At 33.9% G+C, this 24,453-nt stretch overlaps 1 protein-coding gene across 1 annotated transcript in view; it reads right to left on the bottom strand.

The window, feature by feature from the left end:
• The window catches only part of LOC113522201 (connectin-like), a 75,559-nt gene that overhangs the window by 12,338 nt on the left and 38,768 nt on the right, over window positions 1-24,453 (bottom strand). Inside the window, exon 2 of the mRNA XM_031911033.2 lies at window positions 6,120-7,184. Within this exon, the coding sequence (XP_031766893.2) occupies window positions 6,120-7,161 (1,042 nt within the window). The 5' untranslated portion in view covers window positions 7,162-7,184. The remainder of the gene's footprint in view (window positions 1-6,119; window positions 7,185-24,453) is intronic.

Genomic DNA, 24,453 nt, shown 5'->3' with positions numbered 1-24,453 from the left:
TATTTTAAGAAGGACGCTGTCCATCCCTAGCCCTCCCTTAGTCGCTTCTTACGATATCCATGGAAAAAGAGATGAAGAGGTGACCAATTCTGTACTGGGACCGTACGATGAATCATAGTTACAGGTTTGTAATTCCATTATTTTATTATTAGTTGCAATTATAGTGCATTAGCTGTGTTTTGTGGCTTCGCTCGTGGTCGTATTGAGATGTTGAGTCTACAATCTTCCTCAAGAAATGAGCTATCAAATGTAAAAAAGAATTTTCCAATCTGTCCACGAGTTCCAGAGATTAACATATTCAAAGAAATAAAGTAACGTAATTCAAGATTGTGTCCATAAAAAAAAATACGACTTCAAATGTGGTAAAACCAGTTATTTTGAATTCAAAACTAAACTATTCGACTGATTTTGATGAAATCTCTACGTCAATCAATATATAAATGTAACCTTTAAGATAAAAAGAGAATATTCCAAATCAATTGATGGAGTTATAATGCAATAAACATAAAAAAATACGACTGAATGTTAAAAACTTCCATTTTTTTCAAGTCGGTTGAAAGTGCAATAGTAAAAGGCCTCCCCATGTTAACACGGCGCAAACATTTGTTTTCTCAATGGGAGGAAATGGAATGGAAATCCTACATTCATATGTGTGTTGTACATTGCTGAGGTGATATTTGAGAATGAAATCTGGTCAATTTATATTCTTTCATTATTTTTATTTCAATGTCTAATTATGATTATATTTCCCTAGTTTTATATTAACTATCTAAAGGACTTGAGTGTATCATTATAACAAATAATACTTGATTATTTTTATATCTTGACCAGTCATCAGCTTGGTATTGGTGCACTTTAGTGGTTTATTCCAATTTTTAGAGCTGATCTTGAATTTAAACCAATTTTTCTTTTAATTTCTTCCTTTTCTTCTTTCCTTATAGTCACGAATTAACTAAGCATTAACCGCGACAATTTTTTTCTAGGGAAAAGAGATTGTTAGCAATGGAGTTTGACAGCCCCATTGCTAGCAATATGCCTTATTAAGTCGACCTCCACGTGGTTCCCCCTGGAAACTATCGTAAACAATTCTTGTTGAATTCGTCACGATGGACTAACTGACCTACTTTATCCTCACCTATCATCCTTCACTGGTGTCCCGCCGGTGTATAAGAATTGTTCACGATGGTTTCCAGGGGCAACCACGTTGAGGTCGACCTAATAAGGCATATTGCTAGCAATGGGGCTGTCAAACTCCATTGCTAACAATCCCTTTCCCCCTAGCTATTACTATTTATCTTAATGTTTATTTGGGAGAGAGAGATTGTTAATAATGGGGACGTTGATCCCCATTGCCAGCAATATATCCTATCAGGTCATCCTTCATGTAGTTCTTTTTTTTATACAACTTAGAATGGCAAACAAGTTGACGGCCCACCTGATAGAAAGTGCTAAACGTCGCCTGTAGACATGAGTAATACCATGGATATAACAGAGTATACTGTTTCTCCCATGATACCCCCCATGTGTTGCCATTCCTGAGGACTCAGGTGTTATTCCTCTGTACCCTGTAAATTTACGCTATATCCCACCCTTCAAACACAGCCATGCAAACACAACTGCTTTACGGTTGAAACACGAATGGGACAGAGGTACCCAAACAAACGACTTTTGTACAAAGTCTTCCTCTGGTTCTCCTTGGAAACCATCGTGATTAATTCTTATTGATTCTGTCACAATGAGCTGGTTCCTGCTGAGACTGAGCTGAGACCTGGTCCCACCAACGCCAAAGTATACAAATAGGTTTACTATTCCATTATCATTACCAGTTATATTCCGATCACGCAGACGAAGTTGAGAGTAAAAGTTAGTTTACGTTATATTAATCAGTATTTATATACGATCAGAAAGTTCGTGTAATATTTGTCTTACACATGTTATTAGGGAGGAAATTCATCACTAAGTCTAATGTAATAGCCACGACTTCCCTCATTGAGGATAAGGTCGGGGACTGGGGATGATTTATTGCGTGTGTGACTCGAATTCGTAATATTATATTATGCATGCGTAATAAGTGACATCTGCGATAACTGTTGCGATAGTAATTATGAAATATTATGTTAATATATCATTAATTAAAGATGGTATTTTAAAATTTTATTTGAAGTGAATTAATTTTATTTATTCTTTTACAAATAGCAACTATGGCCCTTAATACACACACACACGCACACACGCACGCACACACATACACACGCACACACACACACACACACACACATTGACAAATAATATGTTTTATACACAGTATTAAAAAAATTGCCCATATGGTCCCATCATAGAATAGACCACCCCTTTCTTTACCGTAGGTGTTGTATGGAAATTTAATAATCAAGGGATGGGTTGATAGGCACAAATAATAAAATAACTTAGAAAACAAAGAAAAAATTAGAAAGTTCATGATACAACATAATTTAAGTTATATAGTACCTACACCCTCCTTCTTTTACCGTGGGTATCGTAAAGGAATTTAATAGTCGAGGAATAAGCATCAACGTCCCTCTTAAAATATCAACAAAGTCTAACTGCGGTTGTCATATTGTTATTGTTATAAAAAAAAAACTGTCAATTGTTTGTCGATTACTATCGGCATCGCCGGTTCGCACCTGTACTGCTCAGTTTGCTCCCCTTATCAGGTTATTTCTCTGCTCCATTCTTTGATTGCTCAGCAGCCAGATTGAAAATCAAGTTCAAAATTAACGATACAGCCCAAAATTAAATCAGACGAATTTGGAAACTTCTTTATTTGATAGTCGTTTATTTATATGAGATTACTAGTTTTTACCCGCGACTTCTTCTGCGTGACCACGACATATGTTTACTGGCTGGGATAAAATGTGGCCTACATCCTTCTCCATCCCATATAGGACGTGTATACCAAATTTCATAGCGACTGGTCAAGGCAAAGTTAAATAAACAAACAAATTCACTTTTACATTTATAATATTATATTAGTAAATACAACAATAAAATATTTCAAATTTCTAAGCTGAATGCTTTTATAAGATTAAAATGATGTATTAAAATTAATAACGTAATAATTATTACATTATGTAGGCACCGCTTACCAAATTAAAAACATTTTATCTCTTTTAATTTAATATTTATTTATTAAATTTTCTCAGACATAGATTGTCTACGGTAATATGGCACACCCCTCCAAAATCCAAAGAATTAAAAATGTGTGAATAAAAATGTTTACAAGGTTTCGACTAAAGAATATAATACTCCTCTGACTGGATCGTTACTGAAGACGTTTCCTCACATACATAAACAGCACCACGTCTGTATATGGGCACATACATTGAAGTAAAAATTTGTAGGGGCATGCCAAATTTTTTTTTATTGGATGAAAATGGAATGGTAACCCCGCTTGCGCTAACGGTATACGCTTGCGGAGCACGAGTGAAGGTTGATAGATGAGAATGAAAACAGGCCAGTTAGTCCATCATGATGAATTCATCAGGAATTAACCATGATAGTTTCTAGGGAGAACCACGAGGAGGTCGACCTGGTTGGGTATATTGCTAGCAATGGGATTCTCAGTCTCCATTATTAGCAATCCCTTTCCCCCCAGGTCTTAGCTTTGCCATGCTTAACAGACCGGTTGGCAACCGTAGGTAGGCTTTTGGTGATGTTCTAAGAAAGATGCTGCCCATCCCTCGGCCTTTAATTTCGCTTAGTCAACGAGAAATGAAGCATTAACGAGAAATAAAGGAGTGGCTTATTCTATGTTAGGACCACATGGCAAAACAATCTCTACATCGTCTTAATTCTAGGTTCATTCTTATTCCAGCCAATAAATTGGTCAATACTAAACATAAAATCTTCCCCATAGACTTATAAGGCACAATTTATTATCTTGGACATAAGCCTCTCCTATAGACTGCCATAAAGAACGGTCCTGAGCCACCTTCATCCACTGATTTCCTGCAATGTATTTCAGGTCGTCACTCTATCTAGTGGGGGGTCGTCCTACACGGCATATCCTATATATAATCCTAACATTTGCCTTAATTTTTATATAATAGAAGTGCCCAATAAAATTGAATCAGTTGGGTGTTCTTGTTAATTACGATAAAATACGGTTGGCGAATGCAGATGTTTCAAGTTGCTCAGCTAGTTATGGGGAGGGCTATGCTTAGCCTTTGCGTGGCAGAATCTGTGCCTCCTAAATATTAGATTTGGACAACTGATATTTGAAGGTTCTTCGATTTAACCACAAAATAGATACGACGTTTCTATCCAAGCAGTATCTTTGTCCTTGTTTATTTGGAATGTGTTTAATTACTATTTAAATAACGTATGAAATTCGAATTAAGAACGACGTATAAATTAGTAATATTTGAAATAGAGCTAGTAATTTCTACTTTAGATAACATTTTTATATACTATTGGAGCAATTTATTTTTTAATATTTATAATTATTTTATATTATATCACCAGAGGTAGACTTTGTACAAAAGTCGTTTGCTTGGGTACCTCTGTCCCATTCGTGTGTCAACCGTAAAGCAGTTGTGTTTGCATGGCAGTGTTTCAGTTTGAAGGGTGGTATATGGCGTGAATTTACTAGGTACAGAGGAATAACAACTGAGTCTTCAGGAATGGCAACGCATGGGAGGTATCATGGGCGAAACAGTACACTCTGTTATGTCCATGGTACTGCTCATATTTATAGGCGACGGTTTCCACTTTCCATCAGGTGGGCCGTTAGCTTGATTGCCATTCTAAGTTGTATAAAAAAAATATTATATGCAATAAAAAAGAAATAACATGGTCCTATACGATTGGCTGTATGCAGACGTTTCAAGTTGCTCAGCTAGTTATGGGGAAGGCTATGCTCGGAATTCCTTTGCGTGACAGAATCTGAAATAAGGATATCCGCTAAAGGACCAAAGTGGCCGATATAGCAAGAAAGATAAGCAAGATAAAATGGCAATGGTTATATAGCTCGAAGAACTGACATTCGATGAGAATTCTTACGTTCAGCAGTGAGCAGTTAATGGCAAAAATGATGACATGTGTGGCCTATTGCGAAAAGCAGAGGATCGATATGTTGGAAGGCGTTAAGAAAGGCCTATACCCAACAATGGATTGACACAAGCTGAAATGACGATGATAATGATTCTACCATATAAATATTCTACCTACATGCAAAGTTTAGTAGCTGTCAAATTACTATTTGAGTAATTATGAATTATTCTAGCTGTCTGTTTGTCTTAAATAAATAAATACATTATATCTATTGTCTTATTTATACTGTGATTTTTTCTGTACTATCATAAGTAAAACTTTAAATAATATCACACAATCAATAGTAGTATAGACTTTAAAAAGTAGATATTTATTTGACATAATTTCATATAGCAAATAGAGTATGTTCATACTCTCTTTGAACGAGAGAACAGTACAGTCATATTTACTAAAATGAAATGCAAGTAAAGTAGAATTAATGTGGTTGAAATGCGAACACTGCGCAGAATTTGCTAGGTAAGGCTGGTAGACCGCATTCGTAATACAATAGTGCGAGGTTGGATTGAAATTGTCGATTTAAAACGAGAAAGAACATGCTACGTTAGTTCGGGCATTCGAATTTGAACAGGCAGGCACGTTCAGAAACATGTTGGATGAAAGATTGACAAAATTGACGAAATATTTATACTTTGTACAATACAAAAGTGGAAAGATTGGGAGAAAAATTGTCCAACCTATAATGATTAAATAGAGTGACATCTAAAGCAAGAGTCAGTCTCCGGTATCGGTGAATATGAAACAAATTACGAATGATTTTTTTAAGATATTTTAAATGGCAAATAAGCTATCGGCCCACCTGAATGAAAGAAGTAATCGTTGCATATAGATAAGAATAGCACCATGGATATTATATGAATGAAGTGGGGGATATTTGCAATAATTTGACATTCGTTTCTTTGCCTATACCGATAGAAAATTGAGCGAAATGACAGATAGTAACGCATGATATAATTTTATTTTTATTTAGACAGGTGTATTATCACTAACATAATAGCCCATAATCAGTGCAAATAAAATCATTAACTTACCATCCAAATATACTGCTATTGAAGCTGATTTATCGTTTTCCACGACCGTCCGAATTGCCTCGTACGATATTGTTTCCAACAGATTCCCTCGTAGATCCAAAATTACAAGATTTCTTACTTCGTCGAGTACATCTTCGTAGAATTTCGAAAGTCTGTTTCCTGATAAAGTGAGTTTTCTCAGCTGTGAAAGACCACCGAATGCACGTTCAGAAACATATTCTATATCATTATTATCTATTAGCAACTCTTTTAATCCCGAAGAATCACTGAAAGCTAAGTTGCCAATCATTGTCAGCTTATTATATCTAATGTTTAATTTAGAAAGATTTTCCAGACCCTCTAACATTTCTTTTGTAATTACTGATATATAATTATTGTCTAAATTTAATTCTTTTAAATTGTCCAGATGCTTAAAACAACCTTCGTGTATTAAACTTATATTGTTGAATGACAAATCCAAAATTTGCAAATTTGGTAAATCAAAAAAGATGTCGGTGTTCAATTCGGTAATTTCATTTTCGTCCAAACTCAAATTAGAGAGTGACATCATGTGAGAAAAGGAATACTTCTCCAAAATATTGATTTTGTTAGATTTTAAAATTATTTGGCGGAGTTTGGGTAAATTTTTAAAAGCATACGGTGGTATTCTTTTTATAGTTCCAAATTGTATGGATATCTGTTTTAGTTTATCGAGTGAAGATATAGCCTTCGTCGGTATAAAAGTTAACACGTTTTCTGATCGTACATTAAACGTGATATATTCTAATCCTGATTGCGATGAGAAATTGGGCCATATAGGATCATCCTCTTTGATTTCACTAAAAATCCAACAATCAGCCCTTGTGGTCAATTCTGGATCAATATTGTTGCAGTAGCAGTATATTTTTGACGACCGACCAATTATATCGCAAATATTGATGTAAGGTATCGGATAGTAATTTCTCGTAGTATTAGGTACTGCATTATTCTTGCTTTCTGTAAATCTCAGCTTTGCTGTCATTAGAGATGTAATTATAATTAAATATTTAGTAACTTGCTCCATTTTGTATCTCGCAGTGCAAATATCTGTAACAATAAAGTTAAATTAATTAAATATTTTTTTGAAATCAATAAAGAACAATGTTTAGAAAATTCGCATCCCCTATTGAATATGTCTAGCTAAAATAATTGTTTGTTTTGAAAATTAGTTTTCGTCTACAAATTTTTAATAAATGATCAAATTAATATTTTGTGAAATATAATTCTTACTAATATTATAAATATGAAAGTGAGTTTGTTTGTTACCTAATAGCATACCTAATAGTAATAGCAATTTATATATGGGATGGAGAAGGATATAGTGTACTTTTTATTCAAGCCTTTAAATATATCCCGATCACACGGACGGAGACGCAGATAAAAGTTAATGCTTAATAATTCTGTTAATTCTATAGAAAATTAAAAGCTATTTAATTAAATAGAGATTTTAGTAAATTAGTAGGTATAATTGCAAAGATTACACTCAGACTCTGCGAAGTAGACACAGAGATAAGGATTGATAATGATAATTATCTTTTGTTAGTGTAGCACTTAGATTATATAGATAGAGTACCTCTATACAAATACTTCGCTAAAAAAACAGGTCAACTTTTTTATCCATGTTTGCGTAAATTGGGTTACAAGTGTATGTAGTTAATACTAAGTTTGAGGGAGAAATTTGTATTTCTCTCTTGATAGGATAAATTAAAAATAAAAACATAACAAAATTGTAATGAGTTTATTTGAAAGAGTAAGATAGACAGTGCATAATGTTTCAAAATTATGTTCATCTTTATTGAATATTTTTAATCTATATTTGAGTATAGAAATATGTTTTCATTTTCAAAATTATTAACAATAACCGCCATTGTAATAAAATATATTAATTTATGTGCAATACGTACTTATGTATATTTATAGCATATTAGAAAGAATAGCATCAAATTCAATTTTATAAAATCGGTTTGATCTGGAAAATTTTTAATTCTTGCAACACAGAAAGAAGCACATTTTTTTTATTAATTAAGAAAAAAAGTTTAGTCAACTGCCTGCTTGTAAGCCATTGTAATTCGCATAAAAGGACAAAGTTTTTAACAAATTTAGTTAGTCCGATTTTAACAAAATTTTATTACAATTGTAGTAGAACTAGTGTTCTATTATCTATAATGTTTTAACAATAACTGTGTAAAATAAATATCCGTAGATTCTATTACAAGTTGACTCGATAAAAGCGAGCTAATGTAAACGAATAAAGGTAATATTATGTTTCAAGCTACTTAAAAACAGCGGAAGTTTTCAATTTTTACTGTTTTTCCCGTTCGTGATGCAATATCTACGCTAATATTCTAATGAGATTTTAACGATTATATCTTTTAAACGAAAGGTTTTATTATAGTTCATAGTCGTCATCATACCAGCCTTTAACTGTCCACTGCTGAACATAAGCCTCCCTCTTGGGGGATTTTGCCAGTAGTTGCCTGCCACGCTTGGCAGGCGGATTGGCAACCGCAGTTAGGCTTTGGAGATGTTTTAAGAGGGACGCTGCTGCCCATCCCTCGCTGTTTCTTAGTCGCCACTTACGACATTCACGAGAAAGGAAGGGGTGGCCTATTATATGCTGGGACGACATGGCGATTTGTTTTATTTGTTTATACTTCATTGCAACATTTATAATAATAATATATTTATTATGTACGTATATTTTATTGTATTATATTTATTATATTGTATTTATAGTATATTTTAATGAGAAGTGACACAAAAGGCGTTATAAATTTTCACTATAATCTCAGGTATGTATTTTGTGAATTTAATATTATTAATAAGAGCCAGTTATTCAAAAAACAGGCTATGTGATATAATTATTCCAGGTTCCAAGTTCTTCCAAGAAAATTTTCTTCATAAAGTTGTTTTCTTCATAATGATTAATTAATTAATTATTATTTATAAACACATATTAAATAATCTGCTGTTTTCCAGGGATTTAGTATGAATTAGGAAAAATATATCCTTTATCTATGATATAATAGGCTATACCCTATACGAGTACAAACCTTTATATTCATGAGTATTTTAAATGTTATTTTTTCTCAGGGCAACAAATTTATGTATTTTCTTCCAGCCAGCTCTATTCCTATACGATATGATACCTAGCTTTTCTTTATCTATCCCATGTAGTGATTTTTTAGTCCCCCTTCCTTTTGTGCCCTCTATTGTTTCCTTTAGTGAACTCTTTATGAATATCTTATATCATATCTTATAACATAGCCCAGCATTTGAACTCCTCTATTCTCTATTGCTTTTAATTTTTTAATATTCTTTTCTCATTCTTCTTTTCTCATTGTTGTAAACCACGCTCATGAATAAGGATTTATATTGAAATAGAAACTAGTTGGGCATCCAAGATTTAAAAATGTGAAAAGCATATATAAATAAGTACAATCTCCAATAGTATATAAATAATATAAACAATACAATAGAAAGAAAGAAAATAATAAATACATAGTTACCCGCTAACTAGGTACATCCCTTCATCATTGTATTGGGTTGGCTAGCAGAGATCTCCTTTAGAGATAAGCCCACCCTTGCTTACTATATTTATAACTGCATTATCTTTGTAATTTATAAGTATAATAAAGAATATACAGAAAGTGAAGATTAGCAACGCTACGTCTGACGGGTCACTTGTGCAAATGGGTGTACCTCAAGGATCTATTCTCGGTCCATTTTTATTCCTAGTTTACATTAATGATCTCCCATATGCCATGCAGGATAGATGCGGCATAGTATTGTTTGCAGACGATACTTCATTGATTTTTAAAGTTAATAGAATGACTAATAATTATGACGATGTAAATAGTGCTTTGCGGCGTCTCCTGCACTGGTTTACAACTAACAATCTTATGTTAAACGCTAAAAAAACAAAATGTGTTAATTTCTCTCTATCTAAAAGTTTTAATACTAATTGCAATATTAAATTAAATGACGAATCTCTTGAATTTATAGAATCTACTGTCTTTCTAGGAATCACACTAGATAATAAAACACAATGGGGTGCACAAATTCAAAGCCTTGCAGCGAAATTAAGTTCAGCAGCTTTTGCCGTGCGTAAAGTTAGACAGTACACTGATACTGATACTGCTAGATTAGTCTATTTTAGTTATTTTCATAGTTTACTCTCTTATGGAATATTACTATGGGGAAAAGCGGCAGATATTAAGAATATATTCATATTACAAAAACGTGCCGTTCGAGCGATCTACTGTATGAAGAGTCGTGACTCATTAAGAGAGAAATTCAAAGAGGCAAATATTCTCACCGTTGCTTCTCAATTTATATATTCAAATATTCTATATGTTCATAAAAATCTTGACTTATTTCCAAAAAACAGCAATATTCATAATATTAATACTAGATTTAAAGACAAACTTGCTGTCCCCAAGTATCGTTTAGAAAAAGTTAATAGGTCTTTTATGGGAATAGGTATAAAAATTTACAATAAGATACCAAAGGATATGTTGGAATTACCCTTAAATAAATTCAAAACATCTGTTAAATCATATTTACTGAGCAAAGCCTATTACTCACTAAACGATTACTTGAATGACGAGTGTGCATGGCAATAGTTGTTCATGCACTGAATTTTCATTTAATGTTAGACATAGACACCTATATAAATATACATTGTAAATAAACTGGCTTTAAAAAAAAAAAAAAAAAGTAATTCAATTGAGTTTCTTGCCAGTTCTTCTCAATTGGATCTATATACCGAACTGGACGGTAGGGAAAATATAAAATTATAATGTAAAAATTTGACGTTCATAAGTGGCTAAAATGTCCTACATGAATAAATGATTTTTGAATTTTTGAATTTTTTTTTTTTTATATATAAAATATACCTATTACATGCACGAATTTCTATTAAAATCTGTTTAGCTATAAAACTTGATCGAGTAAGAAAGATCTTTACTATTGTAATCTTTTGGAGGTAACAATAAAGAGTATCTATTTAACTTTTCGAATTTTCATATATAAAATATTAGTAGATAAAATATTATACCAGAGATAATTTTGTTCAAAATTCATCTGTTTGGGTACCTCTGTGCCATTATGTTTCTTTCGTGAAGCAGTTGTGTTTGCATAGCTCTATTTTGATTTGAAAGGTGGGTTATGGCTATAAAATTATAGGGTAGAGAGGCAGAATAACTTAGTCCCCAGAAATAGCAATTAATGAAGGGTATCATGGGCGACACAGTATACTCTGTTATGTGCCTGTTACTGTTCATATCTATAGGTGACCGTTACCACTTTTAATTAAATATTTTATTACTTATGTCAACATGTCTATTAGATAAATTAAGTAAGAATTTTATGGGAGCTATTGTCTTAAAAGGTAATATTATGGTAAGTGTGGGATGCTGAAGTATGATTGAAAGATGATGAGTGTGTTACTGATTTAATAATATAAATTTATTATTAATATCATATACGTTTCTTTCAGTAGATGATATGAAATGGTAACCCCACCTGTGCTATCAGTATATGCAGGAGTATCAGTGGGCAATCGGGTCGTTCTCCATTACCAAACCCTTCCCTCCCCTATAATTTATGTTTACGTAATCTTTTCCCAATTATTGTTTATTTTTTCATATTTATATACCAATTTGGGGCAAAGTTAGGTATTTGAGTATCAGCCGATACTTTAATGACTATAAGTGAGTTGTTTATGAGAATTTGTGGCATTAGTATATTAGGCTTCAATACTACATTTCTAATAATTATATGACAAATGTAGAGAGCGTTTAAATTTATCAGAATCGACACTTTAATATTAGTTAAATACGAATTATTATCCTATTATCTGTATCCTGCGGCTTCGCCTGAATAAGTACTTAAAGTATTCTACTCGTATGTGCTAACTTAAGATATAACCTACCCATGTACCAATTTTTTTAAAATTAACGGAATTGAAATTCCGTTCATAAGTGAAAGAGTAAAAAATATACATCCATCTATCGTTATTAAATAATTGTCTATTTCCCGTGTCTTTGCTTGCATGGATTAATGTATAAAATATCGTATATGTTAAATAAAAAGCTGTTTAAGCGTGGTTGAATTACAAATATACAAACATCTTTACTTAATTTTCACATTAATAAGATTAGTAGGTTACTGTAATGATCCTTAAGAAATTTATAAAAACTTAAATTTGGAGCACAGCATTATATGGGTATATAACATGGATAGTGACGCAAAAGGAAAGAAAGATGCTTGAAACATTCGAAATGTGGACATGGACGACAATGGATATGATAAGCTGGACAGAAAGAGTAACGAATGAGGCAGTCTTGAAAAGGGTGAATGAGAAAAGAACATTAATAAAAACAATAGAGAATAGAAGAGGCAAAATGCTTGACCACCTTATACGACATGACGATCTTTTAAAGAGCATAGTAGAAGGAAAAATATAGGTCAAAAGAGGAAGTGGAAAATAGAGACCGAGGAATAACTATATGGAACAGATAAAGGAAACACTAGGCGTTATGTCGTATAGGGATGTCTCAAAGATATGGCCTGGGATAGGTCGTTAGTTGCACCGACAGGAGGAAGCTCTTAAATGAAAAGACCATAATAATATTTAGATTAGGTACATGATGATCTTAGCAGTGCCCGCGACTTTATCCGTGTAAATGGAATAAAATCACACCTCTTTCATACAACTTCATACAAAAACGCTATGATCCGTGATTAACTATAGGAACAGGGGGAAAGGAATTGTTAGTAATGGGATCAAAAAAAGTCCCATTACAGTATACCCTGTCAGGTCGACATCTACGCGATTCCCCCTGAAAACCATAGTGGTTAATTCTAATTGAATTTGTCAGGATGGGCTAACCGACCTGCTTTCGTCCGCATCTGTCATCTCTCAACGTAGGCGGCGTTTACCATTACATTATCACCTATTAAAACTACAGGAACAAGTATCATTATTTATACTATGATAAAACGTAGATTATATTTTAGGCCTTAGTCCGTGTTAAATATTAAAGCAAATAGCTGAAAGGACAAATTTGTCCCAAAAATAGATACTAGTCTGGCAACCCCAAAGTTAATGTGCCGATAAAAATAGAGTAGGAAATCTTATTAATATAATCTTATTATTTATTTTCAAAACATAATGTCCATAATGAAAGACAGACGTGATCGATATTGTAAACTAATATCGTAAAATGAAAAAAAATTTAGTCAACCGACATTCAAAAATAAAGAAATACAGTTGTTGTTTTACATATAATTACCAGAGGGAGACTGTAAAAAAGTCGATTGCTTGGGCACCTCTGTCCCATTCGTGTTTCTACCGTGATGCAGTTGTGTTTGCATGGCTGTGTTTCGGTTTGAAGAGTGGGATATGGCGTGAATTTACTGGATACAGAGGAATAACACCTGAGTCCTCAGGAATGACAACGCATGGGGGGTATCATGGGCGAAACAGTATACTCTGTTATGTCCATGGTACTGCTCAAATGGTTACCACTTTCCATCAGGTGGGCCGTCAGCTTGTTAGCCATTCTAAGTTGTATAAAAAGAAAATTACTTATTATTTTTCAGCTATGTTCCACTCTCCCAATAAAAATACAAACGCGAAATGTGAACGCACAATTTCTATTCGAAATTCTATAAGACAGTATACTATTTAGGTAGTCTATGTTTATACAGTAAAACAGGGGCATGTAACTAGAACAAAGTTAAGTAATTTCCGCAACGCAGGTCACACAGTGACGTAGGACCGTAGATACTAATAATATAGGCAATATAATACTACAAGCATGTGTACTATCCCTTCAGTCATACACTCTTGACAGAGTGGTCGTGGTTTTTATAATGATAGTGGATCGTCAATGAGGCTCTCCTTTGTGATTGAGGTCCTCGCAATGTGTCTCCATCTATTACTCCTAACAGCCAAACGAGAGCATTCTACAATAGACTGCTGTGTGGCCGTTTTGATAATAAACTACCGTCACCATTAATAATATTCCTTTCCTCCGAAATAATAAGGATTAAATTAGAATTTATAAGTGAAGTTATATACAGTTCAGTATTTATATGTCAACACGTTCGGGATATGTTTAACAAAATCGGGTCATGTGTAAACTTCTATCCCTTTAGTGAGCTGCGGTTTATAATAAATGAATGGTTGTGCGAATACAACGGGCGAATATATTGCCCCATATCTATTTTGGATTTAATGGTTTTTGGCGATTCCCCTATTTTGATAAGGCGAAGGAGGTTTATATATCGTTTGTATTTCATTCATTTAATTCTTACTGCATTCTATAATGTAGTTGGCAGATCTCTAATTATGGAACCTGTTGGGCACAGCGAGTAGGTGAGAGAAGGACAACCTTTTTTTACTTTAGAAATAATTAATGAGTTTATTAAAATACTAGCGGTCCGTGCCGGCGTCGCACGAATGGACATATTTAACATTTCCCTTCACTACTCCGCTCCTATTGATCGTAGCGTGATGAAAAGTATACTATAACCTGCTCAGGAGTATGAAGAATAATTGTACCAAGTTTTGTTAAAATCCGTCGAGTAGTTTTTGTTTCTATAACGAACATACAGACAGACAGACAAAAATTTTACTGATTGCATTTTTGGCATCAGTATCGATCACTAATCACCCCCTGATAGTTATTTTGGAAATATATTTCATGTACAGAATTGACGTCTCTACAGATTTATTATAAGTATAGATTATTCAATAATTGAAATTATTTTACAATAGGTACGTGTTTAATTTTTAATTAGTTAATTTATTCTTTTACACTCAATAAAAGTAATAAAAAAATTATATATAAAATTTCGTGCGTTTATTAATATTCATCATATCAGCCTATAACTTTTTCTTTTTTATACAACTTAGAATGGCAAACAAGCTGACGGCCCACCTGATGGAAAGTGGTAACGGTCGCCTATAGACATGAGCAGTACCATGGACATAACAGAGTATACTGTTTCGCTCATGATACCCCCCATGCGTTGTCATTCCTGAGGACTCAGGTGTTATTCCTCTATACCCTGTAAATTCACGCCATATCCCACCCTTCAAACCGATACACAGCCATGCAAACACAACTGCTTCACGGTTGAAACACGAATGGGACAGAGGTACTCAAGCAATCGACTTTTGTACAAAGTCTCCCTCTGGTAGACTGTCCACTGCTGAACATTAGCCTTCGCCATAAGGGTGGTTTTGCCAGTACTAGTTTGTACAGTACTACTTTTGGCAGGTGAATTGCCAACCGTCGTTAGATTTTGCTGATGTTTTACGAGGGACGCTACTGCTCATCCCTCGACTATTAAGTTTCCTTAATCGTTTTTTAGGACACTCACGTGAAAGGAAGGGTGGATCATTCTATGTGGGGATGGCGATTAATCTTATAATTAATTAATAGGTACCACAATCCTAATTGCCTGGTTCTCATACTAGGATGCCCTGTGTTATGAGCACGATGAGGATCAGGCGACAAATATCTGGAGCCATCATCGAGAACACACAGACTCTTTAGAAAAATTAATTTTTTAATTCCGCTCAGCTGAGAATCGAACTTAGATTCTCATTACGGAAAGCAACATCCCTTTATGTCACGAAGGCCGTTGAATTGAATTTAGAACCTATTTCCTTTTAAAGTCGCTTAAAAGGGACTATGACAAAAAACCACAAAGTATATGAAGACGAGACAAAATATGACAAAAATTTGATGCTTTCACCAACTCCGATTTTCTGTAAAAGCAAAGACAAGAGTACTTTGAGATACGAGCGCCCTCAAGCGAAACAACTTAACGAAAACTTTGCCATAGCGCTGGCAACATAACTGTCAATATCGATACATAATCTATTAGGCACGAAGCTAAGTTCGAAACTTACATAGCTTGAAATTTATTAAATAGTCCAAGTTTGTTTACATTTAGAAAAGTACTTAGGTGCGATTATACCGTTATTAATTTATTAATATACCATTACAAGTAAGTAGATCGTATGTTATATTGTTGATTAGTGAATGAAAATAAAAGCTATTTACAGCCGGACAGGGTGTATTTTGCTTAGAAAGAAAATGAGTTCAATCGAAATAAAATATATAATAAGTAAATATATCAGTTCGCATTCTAATTTCAAATATTTTCAATTTTGTCTGTCGTACAAAAAAATGAACTTCATGTCAAACGTGTAGATTTTATATAAAAAAAAAAAAACCAACAGCACTATCAAATAGAATAAAACTTTAGACACAGACAATACTGATACACGGGTAACAAAAATTACTGCAGGTCATTTATTTATTTTACTACTTTCAGGTGAAAGTAGGAAAATTTGAGTGCATTATATTATATTTTCTCTAATGTCATTTCATTTCATTTAATAAGTTTCATACCTACGGGATTTAGATTTTAAATCTTAGGCTAATAATGAAAATACTAGTGAACGTTATGTAAACATACATGTCGATGTTTGTAGAGATATTACATTAAAAATATTTGAATTTAGAATGAGGAATCCCGTGTTTACAAATAAATTTTGCTTTACAACTATTGTTAATTGTAATTATAACCTGTAGTTTATAGATAAATACAATGTACAACATTATGTTTGTTTTATCTATGATATGCTTTTACAAGGGCAACACTAAGAAAGGCAGCCATGTTGTTGCGTGTGGTAAAGCAGCTGTCAAAAACACAATCCGGTATTTTACTTCACTCTATAAATAAATAGTAATATGTAGTGAACAGTACATGAGAATATATGTAAAACAATCCATTATTAACAAGCTACTGTTGCTCTTCGAAACTAATACTATAAGAAGAAAAGACTTAGTTTTTGTATGCTTGTTTGTAATGCATGAACTCAAATATTACTTAACCGATGTTAAAAAATCTTTCATTTATATAAAGTTACATTATCAGTGATAAAAAATTAAAAATAATTTATTTCATATAGACTGGAATGGAGTTTTGTTACTATAGTGCCTTATCCAACATCTTAAGGATAAATTTTTTTCTGAATGAAAAGATTTTGATACGTCCATTGTTGAATATAAGCCTCGCCGGCAGGCTGGCAGGCGGATTGGCAAGTGCAGTCAGGTTTTAGAGATGTTTTAAGAGGGACGCTGCTGCCCATCCCTCGTCCTCCTTTAGTCGGTTCTTACGACACTCACGAGGAAGGGGTGGTCTATTCTATGCCGGGACAACACGGCCATGAAAATGAAGGTCATGGAATGTAAAGATTGTCACATATTAAATATTTTTACTCCATCGGTACACAGAGTAGACTAAACATTATAAATCTTAGCAGTAGCTTAAACATATATAAATCAAATATTGAAAATGCAATCTAAACTGTGTCGTCCATACACACCGAATCAGTTATTCATATTGATTTAGTTTCGAGGCAAAGTACGGAGCGCACTCGGTGGACAGTGATCAATGACATTGGCCACAATTCGGGTATACGATGTTTAAAGGCTTGCATAATTGATACAATATGTTGACCGTCCAGGGAATTGATTCTGCTGGTAATGATGAATGTCGAATAGTTATATTACATCAGTATGTATCTATATTGAAGCAAAATATAAATGTTGAAAATTTTTGTGACAACTAAACTTTGATTTGCAAAAAAGTGACTTCAAATGTGACAAAATTAATATTTATTTAATTATTTAAACTTTCATGCACAACGTAAATATATGGACATTTGGCAGACTCACTCGTAATATTAGATGGTGTTCTCTGTCAGTTAACCGTTGGGCAAATAGAGAAATACGTAAGCAATGCATTGACGAATTAAGAAAACATAAACTAATATTAACTTAACATATTCGATAAGATATATATTCTTTAAGTGGTATAATAATATATAATAGAAAAAGTATATCTCTTTATTTATTTTTTTTGATAGGTGAAAATGGTATGGTAATCCCGCCTGGGCTAACGGGAAACGCTGGCGGGGCACCAGTGAAGGGTGATAGATGAGAATGAAAACAGGCCAGTTAGCCCAACATGATGAATTCATCAGGAATTAACCATGATAGTTTCCAGGGAGAACCGTGAAGAGGTCGACCTGGATGGGTATATTGCTAGCAATGGGATTCTCAGTCTCCATTACTAACAATTCCTTCCCCCCCAAATTTCTTTATTGCATCATTTAACAAATAAAAAGCATTTAATATTAACGATATAATCGCATAGCCTAGCCACAAAAAAATACCCATTGACGAGTTTAGAACTTGCTCCTTTTGGGAGACGGTTACAAATATGTAGATTTTAAATTTCCTGGCTGAAAATGTTCAAACAAATTTGAAGGAAGGAGTTTGGGCTAAGATTTAAACTCGGTATCCCTGGATTATCGTGTATTACAGCAGTACAGTATTACAGCAACTCGTTTGCATTAAATCAGGCAGTATTCATAAATCTGAAGTTGTTATACATATAACAGAATATATACTTAGCAGTATAAAAGTAAATAGAACATAGACTCGTTGATATACATATATACATAACATTTGGTTGATCGTATTCATGGAATGTTTCTGTGTTCACTCAGGATAGTGTAGTCATATTTGTTTACTCATTAGTACATATACAAATACCAGAGGGAGACTTTGTACAAAAGTTGATTGCTTACGTACCTCTGTCCGATTCGTGTTTCAACCGTGAAGCAGTTGTGTTTGCATGGCTGTGTTTCGGTTTGAAGGGTGTGATATGGCGTGAATTTACTGGGTACAGAAGAATAACACCTGAGTCCTCAGGAATTGCAACGCATGGGGGGTATCATGGGCGAAACAATATATTCTGTTATGTCCATGGTACTGCTCATGTCTATAGGCGACGGTTACCACTTTCCATCAAGTGGGCTATCAGCTTGTTTGCCATTCTAAGTTGTATAAAAAAAAATGCGTACATGGCGGACTTAATGCTAAAAACATTCTCTCCCAGTCTACCTTAGAGAAGTGTCAGAATACTCGAATGCGGTCGTATGCCGTGTTATAATAAAAAAAGTATGCTGACAGTCAAAAAATTAATAGGGTGGGCAATTAGAGGTATTTGTCGACTGTCACCCCATTGTGATTGAACGTAACTAGACTTAACTAGAGTAACACTCTACATACTTACCCGTACATTTCACTGAGCGTATTTAAATTTAACACAGGCAAGTCTGCCGCTGTCATTCGGGTCAATTGGGTCTGTTAATGGCATTTTCCATCATTGATGATCCTTTTGTAAATATGATAGTAATTATTTTATTTATTTAATATTTATTTATTTATTAATACATGTACAAGAGGGACTTAATGCTAAAAGCATTCTCTCCCTGTCAACCTTAGGGAAGTGTCAAATTACACGAATGTGATACTGGTAGTAATTTATATACATGCATACTAAAATTTACATATATAAGCAAATAAATATATATAAATAACAGTATAAATTTTAAGAGCATAGTAGAAGGAAAAATAGAGGGCAAAAGAGGAAGAGGAAGACCGAGTAATAACTACATGGGACAGATAAAAGAAACACTAGGTGTCATGTCGTATAGGGAGGTCAAGGATATGGCCTGGGATAGAGCTGGCTGGAAGAAGACGCATGAATTAGTTGCACCGACAAGAGGAAACTCTTAAATGAAAAGAGAGAAATAATAAATATAAGATATACTATAATATATTATACAAGAAGACGAGAATAATAGATAATACTTACTGTTGGGACAAAACGTTTTTTTTAATGACGCTTTAGACAGAAGTCTCTTGATGGTATTAGGGAGCGCATTCCAGAGCCGTGAGGAATGTAAGACAAAAGAATTTGATACGAAACCGGTACGGTGAGAGGAGATATGGTAGATAGTTGGAGAGTATCACGGGAACGTAGGTTACGATCGTGAGTTTGTGTTTGTTTTACCAGTAATTGTCACGCTTGGCAGGCAAATTAACAAACGTAATTAGGCTTTAGAAATGTTTTAAGAGGGCCGCTGCTGTTCGTTCCTCTTTTAGTCACCTCTTACGATACCCACGGAATAAAAGGGCTGACTTATTCTATGCGGGGACCACAAGGCCATTTACCAGGTGACGATTACCAGATATTAACGACGATAGTTTTCAGAAGAATCATGTTAAAATCTACCTGATGGTATGTAAAACGAGACTATAGTATTGTTTAATAACAATATTTCCCTCGTAAAAAATCTAGAGATAATATATCACAGGGCCGTTTTATGATCTATCAGATTCAGATGACCTTTGGAGTTTATAAATTCTAATTCAAATCATCTTTATTTAAATTGACTTGTTTACAAGCACTTTTAAATCGTCACTTTTTTTGATCTACTGCAGGGTTCGGAAGCTTGTTATCTGTTGAGAAGAGCCCGCAAGAAACTCAACAAACACTCTTTTAAATCTCTGTTAAATATTATGTGTATTTATTTAAATGTATATGTAGGTTGGTGGTATACTACTAAGAGTACACCACATCATTATAGGTAGTTATATATTATATCAAAGTGTTATTAGACTTTATAAACTTTCAATTTGAAAAATTCAACGAAGTGGTATCGATCGGTGATATAAAATAAATAGGAAGTAATGACGGTAGAATTACGGCCTTAGCTGAGCGTTTTTACGACCCGACCTGGTTGTAAGTCGATCGCAGGAAAAACTCCGTTTTATATTGAGTTCAATTTGTACCCTGATATACGACCTATCATCAAGTTTTGCCCGGAGTAGATGTACGTATGGAAAATTATCGTAGATTATCCGATATGTACCACGTATAGGTAGATGTTAGGAAGTAAATTTCTTCCATGTTATTTGATTAACATTTTCACGATAATATTTTTTGAAACTTAAACTTTTTAAGGGGATAACGGAAATTAATGAACTTAACATGACAATGTGACATATGATGATGTAAACACTCATCACAAGGAAGCCTTTCGTATAAAATGAAAACGACAAAAAGAGTAGCTTTATTAAATTTCCGTTATCCATTTACCCACGACTTCGCCCGCGTGATCGGTACATGTCGATTGACCGGAAAATATAGTTGTCAATGTCCATTTCCGTCATAAATAATACGTGTACCAAATTTCATGACAATTTGTTCAATTACCCCTTATTTGTAAAAACTAAAATCTCCTACAAATGTATTTTAATAATTATACTGTTTTGTAATTTTTTTTTTCAAATTGGAAAATGAAGTAAAAAGAAAGGAACCAAACAGTTTAATAGATAAAATAGGTTTTGGAGAGGTTTGACATTTTTATAAATAAGGGGGTAGGTACAAAAACATACTTTACATTACAATAAGAATATTTTTTAATCAAGTAAACTTAATTACAAGCATTTTTGAATAGTTATTTTCTATTATTTTTCCACTCATTCCGAATACAATTTCAAGTAAGAAAAACGGAAAAAATTTAACTGCTGCTTTTTTAACTGTCGATTTTCATTTAACAAAAAAGTGATTCCTGAGGTAGGTATAGGTATAATTCGAAAATGTTTTATATAAATTGATTGAAATATGAATCGTAATATTTACATATTCCACAATCCGATGATTGTGGAAGATGTCGGAAAAAATCAAACCTCCTGGGAGATTTAATCGAAAACGTGACTTAATCCATTTGAGATATAATAGAACAATGTATAGTGGGATTGTATCTCCTTTAAAAGTCTATAAAAAGTCCGTGAAGGCTTATGTTTATTTATTTAGGATAATCTACTACACCCATTTGATTCATACATGATACAATTTTTTTTTGGTGGGTGAAAATGGTATGGTAACCCTGCCTGCGCTAACGGGATACGCTGGCGGAGCACCAGTGAAGGGTGATAGATGAGAATGAAAACAGGCTAGTTAGTGCATCATGATGAATTCATCAGGAATTAACCATGATAGTTTCCAGGGAGAACCACGAGGAGGTCGACCTGGTTGGGTATATTGCTAGCTACATTATGCAATTAGCTGATGTAAAAAACGTAAGCATTTACACCCATGCGAAGCCGAGGTGGGTCGCTAATATGTACGTATAAGGGGGAAAGGGATTGTTAGTAATGCGGACTATCAGTCCCTTTGCTAGCGATATATCCTTTCAGGTCGATCTCTACGTGGTCCCCCCTGAAAACCATCTTGCTGAATTCGAGATGTAGCGATCCCGATGGGTTAACTGACCTGCTTCATTCTCACCTATCACTTTACTGGTGCCCCGTCAGCGTATACCGTGAGCACAGGCGGGGTTACTATTCCCTTATCATCAATTAAAAATATATATATATATACGAATAGATACTTATAAATCACCGTTTCTCAACCAGGGGGTCGCAATCGTTAGGGGGTCGCGTTTGTTATTAAAGGGGGTCGCAGTCTGTCGAAAAATAATAAGACCTCGAAAGATTCGTTTAACGTGGCGATGCGCGACTTTATTAATCCAGCTACTAATTACTCGACTGAGCAATTCATTCGGATTACCCGTATTGGAATGATTTTCCAATCATTCGATTACCAAATACCGATTTAATTAAATTTACCGATTGCTGGATTGTTTTTTTTTTTTTGTTAATGGTCAAAAGTATTGCTAAATTTTGTAAAAAAATTGCAATTTTTGATGTTTATAAGTTTTTGTTTTGATTGCCATTCCATTATAATCCATTAAAAAAAAACTAATAGCAAGAGACAATAATAAATTCAAATATTTGTATTCTTTCTTTCTTTATTCTTTATTGTACACAAAAGGTTATTAAAATGTAAAAACAAACATAATAGTGCACAAAGGCGAGCTTATCTCCAATAGAGATTTCTTCCAGCAAACCCAATATGTATTGTGTAAGGATCGAATCCTTACCTATCTGAAGATGAGATAGTGTGTTGATTTACTACACTACCAAGTCAATTTCCGTCATATTTCATTAGTAAATACAAATATTATCTCCCAGTTATCACGTCGTGACTCCAAACATTATTACATTAGTTCCGCAATAGGTACAAAGTTTGGTTATGTGATACCGTGTACCTAAACGACTACGTGTATCTTTCACCAAAACAAATCTGTTCTGTCTCTCACGGAATTTACGATAGCACTTGATTTATCGCTAATATACGACCAGATTTATGCTATTTGAATATCAGTGGCGTTACTTGGTATTATAGGAAATTGTCTCAGGTACAGTATGAAATTTTATCTGTCTACATAGCGAGTTCGCTGCGGGATAGGTAGAGAGGTCAATGTCAAAAATCTAGTCGTACATACATCTTTATTTTTTTTATACAACTTAGAATGGCAAACAAGCTGATGGCCCACCTGATGGAAAGTGGTAACCGTCGCCTATAGACATGAGCAGTGCCATGGACATAACAGAGTATATTATTTCGCTCATGATACCCCCCATGTGTTGCCATTCCTGCGGACTCAGATGTTATTCCTCTGTACCCTGTAAATTCACGCCATATCCCACCCTTCAAACCGAAACACAGCCATGCAAACACAACTGATTTACGGTTGAAACACGAATGGGACAGTGGTACTTAAATAAACGACTTTTGTACAACTCAATTCTCCCTCTGGTAAACATTTGTAACTCATCTCATAAGCTATATAAGCTGGTTCCTGAGAAATTTGTCTTCCATCAAATAGTATAAATTAAAAAAATACCTAATTGATCATGTAGATCGTGTTATCAGATCAATATATATGTATAGTTCAGTACAGCTTCTACACTTACTGGGTATTAATTAGTTTATTAGTGAGGGATGATACGTGAATTATTGTACAAAAGTCGATTGCTTGGGTACCTCTGTCCCATTCGTGTTTCAACCGTGAAGCAGCTGTGTTTGCATGGCTGTGTTTCGGTTCGAAGGGTGGGATATGGCGTGAATTTACTGGGTACAGAGGAATAACACCTGAGTCCTTAGGAATGGCAACGCATGAGGGGTATCATGGGTGAAACAGTATACTCTGTTATGTCCATGGAACTGCTCATGTCTATAGGCAACGGTTACCACTTTCCATCATGTGGACCGTTAACTTGTTTGCCATTCTAAGTTGTATAAAAAAAATCCCTTATATACATAGGTTGTATTATTACAATTTTATTATATCAGTAAGTAAACATTAACAAGGTATCTCCAAGTTGATAATTATTTTAATCACCATTATAAATTAAAAAAAAAAAATTCTATGTACTGAAACGGTCTCGTTATAATCTTGTTATTTATAAACACACTTTTACATTGGTGTGTACATACGTATGAATATGTGCCTAGTTGT

Source organism: Galleria mellonella, unplaced genomic scaffold (genome assembly GCF_026898425.1).
Source record: "Galleria mellonella isolate WM207_F2 unplaced genomic scaffold, CSIRO_AGI_GalMel_v1 utg182, whole genome shotgun sequence".
In the NCBI taxonomy this organism is placed as follows: domain Eukaryota; kingdom Metazoa; phylum Arthropoda; class Insecta; order Lepidoptera; family Pyralidae; genus Galleria; species Galleria mellonella.
The sequence above is the reverse complement of the archived record's forward strand: the minus strand, read 5'-3'. Positions and strand labels throughout refer to the sequence as shown.